Below are 11,734 nucleotides of genomic sequence, written 5' to 3'. Positions count from 1 at the left end.
GCGTTTGATGGTTCCGACAAAGAAATTGGGTAAAAGAATTAAATTACAAACTTTAAACTTATTTTAGTTTTCTTCGAAGGCTCTATTAAATATTCGCTTAGAGCGGATATTTTATGTTTTGCAGCATGCGAATTTAGAATTATGCGGGCGGGTGCAATAATTGCAGACATAATTTTTCATAAATTTCGATTATTTTCTTTTCCTGAGATGGGTTTTGTGCATGTACGGAGAGGCTTTTTAAAATTTCTTCGTATTTTATGGTTAACTTTTATTTATGTATTTTTAATGCAATTATATATAAAATGTAAACACGGATTGCGGACACATTGCCGATAACGACAAGAGTGCAGACATCCATCCATACATACGTGCTCGGCGCAAAATTTTGACGTCAATGCGTCGTGATGTGTTCAAAGCCTTAATGTTTATAATGCAAATACATATCGACGCTTAAAGTACAAAACCGCGTATCGTCCTTCTGCAAAACCGCTTAACTGACATTTGCTGCCAAAAATAAGATTTGCTCACACAAGCTCTTGGAACAATCTTAATACATTCGTCCTGAAATATACTAGCCAGTAATGCGATTGCTTTCTAAAAAAGAGAACCATTTTGAAATATGATTGTTTTTACTCTCTAAAAAATAATTTATGCAAACTCACATACGCGGTTTTGCATTTTGTTGATACGCGGTTTTGTACTTCAAACGACGACATGTCTATTTAAATATTTTGAAAGCTGAAAATTTCGGTAAACTTTTTTCGGGGAATTTTGGTTGAAACGCCTATAAAGTTGAGCTCTCCATCAGTATTTTTTTCAGTCTAATGCTACGCTGTGTAAGCTGCATACATTAGCTTTGTCATTTGGGATCGTAAGATTAAGTAAATTTTATTTTTTAAATCGTCGCAAAAATGTCCTTGCTAGGTTTGCTATCAATATTACTCCTAGCAACTGCTACCAATGGAAAAGGCGGGAAGGAACATAGTAAGGTAAGTGGAAGTAATTGAGCGATGAAGTTACACTAATTAAATTCTTTTAACCCATTGACCATTTTCTAAACAAGTCATCCAAGAAAATCAGAACGCAATTTTCTCAATTATTTAGTCTAAAATAATAGTTAAATTAAAAACAAAATTAAATAATTGTCTGGGCGTTGTCTACGGCCCATTGAAATTTGTTCGGTATATCGTATAAAGTTGGGAAAGGGCATTTTTAGTAGATACACGGTCCCGAAGATCTAGACATAGTCTCGAGAATCCCAAAAATCTAGCATTAGTCTCGAAAATACCAAAATATTTCCAAAAATCTTGAAGTAGTCCCGAAGATTCCGACATAGTCCCGAGATTCTCGAAAATCTCGAAGTAGTCTAGAAAAATCCAGAAATAGTCTAAAAAATCTCGAAGATCTGAAAACTTTGAAGTATGTTGTGTCGAAAATCATTCATGGATTTGTGAATTGACTAATTCAAAATCACGCAACTCTGGTTTCAGAAATAAAACCTTTTCAACCCCATTCCGATTTACACCCATCTTTTAAGAACTCTTCTATCTTACTAATTTTAATCTAAATTTTCAAACACTTTACAAACAATTTTATTGATAAACTAAAGACTTCTTAACACTCTTTCGTTTGACATGCTTAACGTAATGTTTCATATAGCTTGTATATAAATTAATTTGGTTCGACTTTTCAAAGAGGTGGCAACCCTCTTAGCTAAAATCTTAAATTTCCTTCGACTGGCATTGTGATAAGTTTTAATTAACTGATGAATTACGGAGCGAATTTGATTTTTTAACAGGTACGGTATATGAGTAAATTAAAATCGGCATTGGTGGACCCCTGATGGTCCACCGAAGCCAGTAAAGTTTTGATTAACATATGCTCATCAAAAAATGTGAAAATTAAATCTAACGATGTAATTTCTAAATTCGGAGTGGCAAAAATAAAAATAAAATATTTTCTTGTGTTCTATTTATTAAAATAATGTGATTACACACTTGCAAGTTTTAAAAAACAGAGCTCGTAAAGCCATGAAAAAACTATTTCGCTCTGAGGAGCTATATTTTTTAAGAGCTCTAAATGAACTCCTCACATGTTCACTCACATTTTTAAAACACAAAACTTGAAATAATAAAACTGCAAAGCTTTTTACGCCAAACTTCCAAATCAGAAAGAGACCAAGAAGAAAAGAATCTAGATAAATCGATGATAAATCGATGATAAACAAACAAGCACGCAAGAAGCTCTAGAACTGCTCCACCAGTCAGCAGTACCGTCTTCTCAGTGAGAGGAAAAAGCTAGATAGATATACCTTCTGAGATTGAAGGCATCATGAGTTTTGCCCACCGGCATCCACTCGATGGCTTCCAGTCATTGATGAGCGAAGTGTCCACCCAGTTTCTGATGGTGGCTTCGATGGTCGAAATGGAGAGTTCTATAACTGGTTGCGGATCAAAGAATGCCTGGTTTAAGCCAACTGTGGCCAAAAGGTCAGATGTCTCGTTTCCAGGCACTCCCGAGTTGCCCGGCATCCAGAGTAAAGCAAGCTCGTTATCTTTGCCAGCATAATTTAGTCGAGACTTGCATTATCGAACTAGTTTCGGAGTACTTAGATAGAGTGCTGGCCAGTGCCTTAAGTGCAGTTTGGCTGTACCTGTAGGCCCGTAAACTCCTTCCCCTCCACCTATCTTCCACCATATAGTCAATGGCTTTGGGGATTGCAAATACCCCAGCCTAGAATGCCGAAACATATTCCCCTAGAGAAAAAGTGAAGATTAGCCCCATTAACTTCGAAACATAGTCGAGATCCTGATCCTGAGTCACTTTTGGAGCCATCAGTGAAGATTCGACAAAGTACAAGTAATGGAATTAAACCAGCATTCCCTCTCCTATGCACCACTAAAAAAAATTAAAGTTAAATAAATAGACTATCAAGCAACTATTTTGGTTCTTTATTATCGAAACCATATAGATTTTCGTGTACCCCCACTTACAACTCGTGGACCCCCATATTTTTTCACGCCACCGTAGACCCCTGTTGAGTCACCCGTGGAACCCTGGGGGTGCACCTGGACCACTTTGGGAATCACTGAATGGGTTTGGGTATGAATTCATTTGTCATTGCTACCAAACTGTCCGGCCAAATTATCAGTGAAACAAAACAAACAGAACGGATAATACATTGAACCAGATCTCCATTAGGATCATATCGTTGTTGTTGAATTTGCGTGCAAACAGACAGAGTTGCGACAGAGTTGCATTGGCTTCAGTTTATTCAATGAAATCGCTGGAGAAATTTATCAGAAATGTGTAAACGAGTTTCCATACAAATTTTGACAATTAATTTATAGGTTTTACACAATTATAAGTTTATACGGTTTGTAATACATTTATAAGGTTTGATGAATAGACTTATTATTTCATGATTTTTATTTTTTTCGCCTAAAAATAATAATTATTATTGAATTTTATTTTTTCGCTCAACGGAATTAATTATTATTTGATTTTTTATTTTCTTGATCAATGGAATTAATTATTATTTGATTTTTTATTTTTATTTATGATTTTTATTTTTTCGCTCAAAGATAATAATTATTGAGTTTTATTTTTCCACTTAAAATTAATGATTAATTATAAAATGTAAAAGGCCGTAAATATTCACTCGCAATAAAGTTGTCTGTGAAGCAATCATTAAATAGGACTAGTGGAAATATGTGCTGCTTTATTTGATGTTATTAAAAGTCCGATTCCTGTGTTCACCTAAGCACAAACGATTTTGTTTTTAGTTTTTTTTTTGCTCGCCAAACAATTTGTCCGCGTACGGATCTTATACTCTAAACGTCTGACAGTCCTATTTTTTGATAACTTTTGATTTTTAAATTATAAACAATTTATGAGATAGAAAACGAAAACCGTGGAGCACATGCAATACAAAGCATGAGATTTAATTGACAATAGTCAAACTACATAACATAGACCTTAACTTTCTACAGAGAAGGTACAAATTTGAGATCGATTTTAAGCGGTCGTTATTCATATATCCACATACATATGTACATATATTAATCTTCATATCAATTCAGGTCTATTATGTACATGCCCCCCACGCTTTTCATTCGCAATCTCATAAATTGTTTATAATGACTTGGTAAAATTTCAAAATCAGGAGTTATCAAAACAAATTCTATGGGGCTGAAAAATATAATTATCTAATTTTTAGTCCATTTATAAAGTGTGGTATATAAAAAAGTTTATTTTTATTTATTTATTTTTTCTACTTTTTAGTCTTGTATAAAATTTTGCAAATAGATTTAAAATAGTTCAACTTGCAGCAATCAATTTCATTTAAAGAAATTGCGTGTCATCCATTTCCGCTGTAGCGTATGTAGTGCATATTTTTAGGCGCAACATTTAACTTCTTTTAACGGAGTGACATCTACCTCTAGAGTTTTGATATGATACCAGGCAACGAGGTTGATTGATACCTAGACTAGGTTTGCCATAAATACATTTGCTTTATTTATAGTATCGTCTGGACACACAACATTGCAAGTTAATAAAAGCGTTGTAAAAATAATGTTTGATGCCATGTTACTTCTTTCTTATAACGTTTTCTTTTCTATAGAAAATTGTTGCTTTTTCAGTGCCCTCTTCGCACAAATACTAAGTAGAGGGCAATACAAAGTCACCATTTTTAGAAGAAAAGGAAACGCCATTAGTATATGCAGCTCAATCTAAAATTTGATCGCTAACATTTTTATCTTTCATTACTTTTCTCCTCGCAGTTGTCGTACAAAGTCGAGGCTGTGCCCAACTCTTATGGTGAACATGGTGAAGGTCCTCACTGGGATATTGAGAGTCAGAGCCTCTACTACGTAGATATTGAAGCGGGGAAACTATTGCGCTACGACTATCAGGAGAATAAAGTTTACAAATCTAAAATCGAAGGCGAGGATCTTGCTTCCTTTGTCATTCCCATCGAGGGTCAAAATGGCAAGTTTATTGTTGGAGCAGCACGTCGGGCGATAATTGTGGATTGGGATGGTGTCTCTAATACAAGCAAAGTGGATAGCGTACTCTTTGAAGTGGAAGCCGGAGAAAAATATGCTGGTAATCGTTTCAATGATGCTAAAGTCGACCCACGGGGCCGCTTCTTTGGCGGCACGATGCAATATATTGGAAATGATACATATCCTTTGGCGGCATTATACAAGTACGATAAAGGCAATGTTTCTACGGTAAAAAAAGATGTAGGTATTTCCAATGGCTTGGCTTGGAACGAGAAGTTGAAGAAATTCTATTATATTGACACTGACACCTATGAAGTGAACGCATACGATTACAACTTCGATACTGGCGTGCCAAGTAAGTACGGCTTATTTGCTGTTTGAAAGCAGTTCACTAAAATTTAGCAATGTGACAAAAAAAGCGAAGAATTCAAACGAAACAAAACTTAAGGTTTAACGTAAATTAGAACTTAGAAAATCAAAATTAAACAGACTTCGACGTGGCATTAAGCAACATCGATTTTTAAGTGACAGCCTCTTACTTACGTTAAGTTGCCATAATCAGACCTTTAGTGTTTCAGTAGGTAGGTTTCTGATATGTAAATATAGTGTTTGAAATCGTTCAAAAACCGCAGCCTCCGCGCATGTAATGGTAATTTGAGAAAACACGGGAAGAGGACGTGGTTTTGACCGATTTCAAAAAGGTTTACAGATGGTGTTTAAGGTTTGATAAGTGATTTTTATATATCGTAACCTGAAATGCAAAAAGACGAAACAGCATCGTAAATGAAATTGAAAAAGTCATGACTAAAATATAAATTATTTGTTTTTCATAAAATGATGTGGGGAGTTGTAATTCGATGAAATCCATCATGGGAATCAAAAACTGAATTTGGAATTTTTTATTAGTTATGCCTTTTGGTATTTCAACGATAATGTTTGTTACGTCTTTTTACATTTCAGGTGACGAATACTCCCATTTTATAGCATTAAAAAAGTGATTTTTTTAGATAAACTTTTAAATAAAAATCCATTTGGATTATTCATGAGCACCACTGCGTAAAAGACTTGAGAATCCAATACGTCTCTCGAATGGCACGCCATAAGCGTACATACATACGCTCAAGTGCTTTCTGACAAAAGAGCTTTTCACCATGAACGTTAGCAAGGGACCGTTTGTGTAAGACTTTCGTGCCAGAATAAACAAAATCTTTCAAACTATTTTGCTTACTATCTTTCAATGCTCTTACAAATAATTTCAAATGTCTTTGCTAGAAGGGCCCTGCAAGTTTTGTTTTGGGTGTATTCCAAGTTTTGGTTATTTAGCACTGTGTTATTATTTTTTTATATTTACATCCTTAGGTAATCCTAAAGTTATATTCGATTTACACGGGGCAAAACCTGAAGACGATTTGCTGCCTGATGGTATGACTATTGACAGTGAAGGCAACCTCTACGTCGCCACATACAACGGTCACACTGTTTACAAGGTCAACCCAAGGTGAGTCAATTCAAAGTGTTAAATTGAATTTTTTTTTTTTACTTAAATTACCCGTTTTTCAGTACCGGTGAAGTTCTTTTGGCAATTAAGTTACCTACCAAACAAATCACTTCAGCTGCTTGGGGTGGCCCCAATCTTGACATATTGTACGTGACCACTTCGGCGATAAATGACCAACCCGCACCGGCTGGTACCACCTTCAAAGTCACTGGTTTAGGCGCTAAAGGTTTGCCAATGTCAAAGCTTCGACTTTAATTGTGTGCCTTGCGATCAGAGTTGCCAGATTCTTTTCTCAAAAAACTGTAAATTAAAAAAAAAAACTGTATTTTCGGCCAAAAAACTGTTACTTTCAAAACGGAAAGTGTTTTTGAAAAAATAAGGGTTTTAAGTTATTAAACATAACTACCAAAACAATATTTATTTAAACGAAAATAACATCAACCGTTTAAATTAAACTTAACAATTAAATCACATTTCCTTAATGAAACTTAGTTGGATATTTTTCGATTGGGAAAAAATTCTTTCCAAATTTACTGCGGCGGCTGCAAGCAAAGGACAACTATAACCATTTGTTTCAAATGAGAAAACTCTACTCCCACATCGGCCTCTTTTGTCCCAAAAATTTACATACAAAAAAATCCAAAGAGAAATTTAAGTTTATTCCTTTTTTTGTGCACCGTCCCTCATCATACTGCCGGGAATCAAGCCGTATCCATTTATACCCAAATATCGAAATTTAGATATCGATGGCTGAGTGGAAGATCGACCTATCTCGGCAGCCAGTTCGAAAACGCTCTATCTCAAAAAACTTTTCAAGAACGCCCTATTTCAGAATTCGTTTCAAAAACGCCCTATCTCAGCTGCCGATTCAAAAACGCCCTATATCAGCANGAAATAGGGCGTTCTTCAAAAGTTTTTTGAGATAGAGCGTTTTCGAACTGGCAGCCGAGATAGGTCGATCTTCCACTCAGCCATCGATATACAAGTAATTTTTAGCAAAAAAAAACCGACTTCAACTCTTATATAAACAAGTAATTTTTACATAAACAAGCAGTACTATGGTGTTAAACTTCCACAAAAAATATGTTCCTTCACAAGTGTTTTTTGAGTATTGAATTATCAAGGCTAATACCAAGCTAGCCCAATACTGAGCGAGATACAAAAGGGACTCCCACAGCAACACCTCGAAGGAGCGTTTTAAAATATGGGATGAATAAGCATTCCATATGGGTTATCTGCGGATGACCTGTTAAAGAAGAAACGTTATTTTTTACCAAACTGCTTCACCGATCATAACCAAATTGCGATGTACATATCTACTGGAAACCTTCCAAGGATGGTCATAGACCAATAAAAAATTCGACATATCAAAGGCGCGTGCGTATTTGCGGTAGAGCTTTGGAATTCGGTTGAGTGATATATGAAGACAAACCCAAACTTTCGAAGGGAAAATTACGTTATTGGAAAACCTGAAACTATGGAGGTTAACGGACCTCTGAGTTCTAAAACCCCACATATATGAATTTTCAGGTTTATTCAATGCATTTTTCCCTGCTTGACGTTCAACTGACCACGAACCTCACGTGATAGAGGCTAACGGACCTCGGATTCGCATTTAGCCTGTCGAATAACATAGGGTTTGGTTTAATATGCATACACTTTTTTTGTAAACCTGTGTAATTTTTATCAATATTTGTTTATAATTAAATCATTTTTCTTTTATATTTTACTCACTTCTTTAAGATAAATTTTCTGCGGATCACACGAACGAGAGTTCAAATAATACACAATGCAAAATGTTAGCTAAACCCTAATTGCGCGAAACAATAAAATAAGCCCCCTTTCTTCAACGAATCAAATTCGACAATGAAAATAAAATTTATGAATTTTCTTAACATTATGTTAAATGATAACATTTTGAAAGAAAAATCTTCATAAGTATTCGTATACTTCCTATGAAGTTTTCAAATACTGCTGAATTCAATCAACATACTCAAGTGTTTTGGAAAAGCGAAACAGTGTTTTATGTAGCAGAGCACTGTTGAGTAACATTGCTCAGTTATTCAAATTTATGATGTTCTCTTTTTTTCTTCCCATCTTTTTTAGTACTCTAAAATTTATGTTCCATTTACTCATGTACACATGTGAAGAGTATTTCTGCTGGTATATTTGCAGACCTTTAATATATATATCTCATGATCCGCTGATCGGATCGTAACCAGATTAGCATGGGACCACCTCTGAGACACTACCTTTTCGATGCAATAATCGAAATCGGTTGACGTGGTCCAAAGTTATGCGGTAACATACTTAAAAAAAAAAAAAATATTCCGACGAACTGATAACCTCCTCCTTTTTTGGAAGTCGGTTAAAAAAATATATATATATATATATATATATATATATATCTCATGATCCACTGATCGGGTCTTAACCAGATTAGTATCGGACCACCTCTGGGATACTACCTTTCCGATACCAAAAGAACTATCGAAATCGGTTGATGTGGTCCAAAGTAAATAAAAAAAATAAAAATAAAATAAAAAAAAGAATATTCCGACGAAATGATAACCTCCTCCTTTTTTGGAAGTCGGTAAAAAAGGTAAAGATAACTAGGGATAAAAGAGAGAACCGTTTGGAAAAAAGACAGGTTTTACTCTCTCCTGTAAAATTTTGGCAACCTCTAATACGAGGCTTTGCGTTCTCGGGATACGCGGTCTGTACTTTAAAAGACGATATACAGCATAAAAGCGCAGTTAGTCAACGACGTAACGTAAATGTAGGTTGACGTACGTAGCAGCATATCAAATTTACTGTTGATAGAGAGAGAGAGAAGAAACGGTAACGTCACCGCCATGCGGTGGTGAGCTTTCGTTAACACGCGCACCCCATAAGGTAGACAGCAGGGATGAAAAAGTAGGTACAATTGTACCTCTTCCGACGTTTGATGACTTAAAGTTGCTTCCTGCAATTTGACTATTTTTTCTAGACTTATTGCACCTACCAAAAGGAATCGGATAAATAAGCAGACTTTTCCTGTTGTTTTATAAAAAGCTGGATAAAGAAGTATACTTCGCAAATACTAAACACTTATATTGGTAACAAAGAATGATATAATACAAGATTCTGCATCAGTGTTGCCATAACTTTTCGGGGCGACCGCCTAGATTGGACAAAAAAAAACGGCTAAAATGTTTCAACTAGAATTAATTTTTTAAATACATATATTAAGACAAGTAAATCCATTGAATTTTTTCGCTTAATAAAGACGTAGCTAAGCTGTACACCACTTTATTTTTGTTTAACAAAGGAAACTGTCGTTATACGTAGTTAAGCTTTACATCTGAAGACATGTTTGTATTGCTTTAATATAAAAACAGAGATAAATTACAAACTTATGGCGTTTTCTTTTCTATTAAACAATCTCGCCTTCTTATAAATATTGGAACATTTTCAGTAGGTTGCATTTTGACCCGGCTATGTTAGCAGAAAGTATGGCACTTTTGCTTATTCGGAGGGCAATATTTTCAGAAATGAACATGTAAAGCTGTGAAAGGGCTGAGGAAAGCAGGGCAACATTATCTCGAGAAACGAAAACGCCATGATACAAACACAGAAGGTAGTTTAATTTATTGGCGTTCGTTGCTGTTGCCGACCACTTCACTTTTAACAAGTTTATGACATTTAACTAAAATCATGCCACCAGATTCACTAGCAGAAAAATGTTTGCTTCTTGAAAAAATAACAAAAAAATTTTAAGTTAGTGAAGTTGGATGAAAATATTAAAAGTGTTGCGCGTTTCCAAACTGCCAGAATTCGGTACACCAGAGCAAACGTTCGAAAATAATGTTTTTTGCTTTTCTGAGGATGGGGTACGTAGTACGATCTAATGCAGTGTGATGACAAATTGCTGACGCAAAATATTTTTAAACCTCTAAAAGATGTACCGTTATCTGTGGAACAGGAATGAGGTCGAGTTAAAATGATGCCCTGCAACTTGTAACAGTACCAATTTTTGGATTCTCGAAATTTTCTGATAAAGATGTGGTGCTGCTAAAAATGTATATACAAAAATATAAGCACGAAACTATGTATTTGTCACAAGAATTATGCACATAAGATGAAAACTACTGCAGTTTTCTTTTATAAAATTAAAAAAGTATGTTTGCATCATGTATTGTCTTACCAGAGAGTTTTGCCTCACATCGAAATTCGTGCTCTTTTATTTTCTAAGTGTAGCGAATAAAACTTCACACTTAAATTTAAGACATTCATAACAAAAATTTTATGAAGAAAATCCCCGCTACATCCTCCCAAATATAAATTTGAATATTGAAGCAAGTTTTGCCTATTTTTTTTTTAGTTTATTTAATGTTTATCATTTTTGATGAATATGTAGCTCATTACTTAACAAACAACATTTACTACAAACAGATTTCACACTTTGTGTAAAAATTATGAAAATTTGCAAAATTTGTAACTTTTTAATCAGCTAATATAACGCGTCCCCGTTTATATGTATTTGGGTCACTTTTTTTTTTTTTTTTTTTTTTTATTGTTAACGAATCTTAGACAATTTACAGAAACGTCTTATTATTGCAACTAGTATATAAATAATGATACTAACAAGCAATTTTAATTTAATAATTTTAGTTTACAAGAAAAAGCATTTTATATTTTAAACACATGCTCAAAAGACATATAAGTAAAAATAAATTTCTGCTACTCGCTTTGCATAAAGTCTGCTACTGTTGTGCGCTTTAGCCGTCTTTGCGTAGGATTCAGCCGAAGTAAGCTGGACGCTGCTACGTTGACGTGACCTACTAATCGCTGTTTGTGAGCTATGGCGAATTGTTTCGTCATTTCAGTGACAGTTGGCATGCCAAGATCACGATGTAGATCGCTGTTTCTTACGTAGAATGGCGCATTTACTATGCCTCGAAGCACTTTATTTTGCAGACGTTGGATGGAAGTAATGCAGTTCACACTAGCACATCCCCAGAATTGTATGCCGTAAGTCCAGACTGGCCTTAGAATTTGTTTGTATACGAGAATTTTGTTGTGAATTGTCAACCTTGAGCGCCTACCAATGAGGTAATATAGTTTGTTAAATTTTGGGTCACTTGCTTAATATAAAAAACATTGAAATCGGCTTACTATCTGATTGTTTTTCAATTTTATATAACACAGTCCGACATGAAAATTTCTCAGAGATAAGACTAGCCAT

The 11,734-nt window shown here is 34.8% G+C and overlaps 1 protein-coding gene across 1 annotated transcript; it reads left to right on the top strand.

The window, feature by feature from the left end:
* The first annotated feature begins 818 nt into the window (after nt 1-818).
* LOC108364800 (regucalcin-like) lies at nt 819-6,972 on the top strand. The gene is made up of 4 exons (XM_017618646.1): nt 819-989; nt 4,785-5,364; nt 6,369-6,507; nt 6,570-6,972. Exons 1-4 carry the CDS (start codon nt 912-914, stop codon nt 6,760-6,762), a joined length of 990 nt encoding a protein of 329 aa, XP_017474135.1. The 5' UTR covers nt 819-911; the 3' UTR covers nt 6,763-6,972.
* Nucleotides 6,973-11,734: the final 4,762 nt, after the last annotated feature.

This window comes from Rhagoletis zephyria, unplaced genomic scaffold (genome assembly GCF_001687245.7).
Source record: "Rhagoletis zephyria isolate East Lansing unplaced genomic scaffold, Rhagoletis_zephyria_1.1 Rzeph_scaffold_01674, whole genome shotgun sequence".
Classification (NCBI taxonomy): Eukaryota; Metazoa; Arthropoda; class Insecta; order Diptera; family Tephritidae; genus Rhagoletis; species Rhagoletis zephyria.
Note: the sequence above shows the minus strand (reverse complement) of the source record. Positions and strands in the feature narration are given on the sequence as shown.

Coding starts and splice junctions, on each gene's coding strand:
- LOC108364800 (XM_017618646.1), top strand. CDS start 912: ATGTCCTTGCTAGGTTTGCTATCAATATTACTCCTAGCAACTGCTACC. Junction 990..4,784: donor GCGGGAAGGAACATAGTAAG/GTAAGTGGAAGT, acceptor TTCTCCTCGCAG/TTGTCGTACAAAGTCGAGGC. Junction 6,508..6,569: donor GTTTACAAGGTCAACCCAAG/GTGAGTCAATTC, acceptor CCCGTTTTTCAG/TACCGGTGAAGTTCTTTTGG.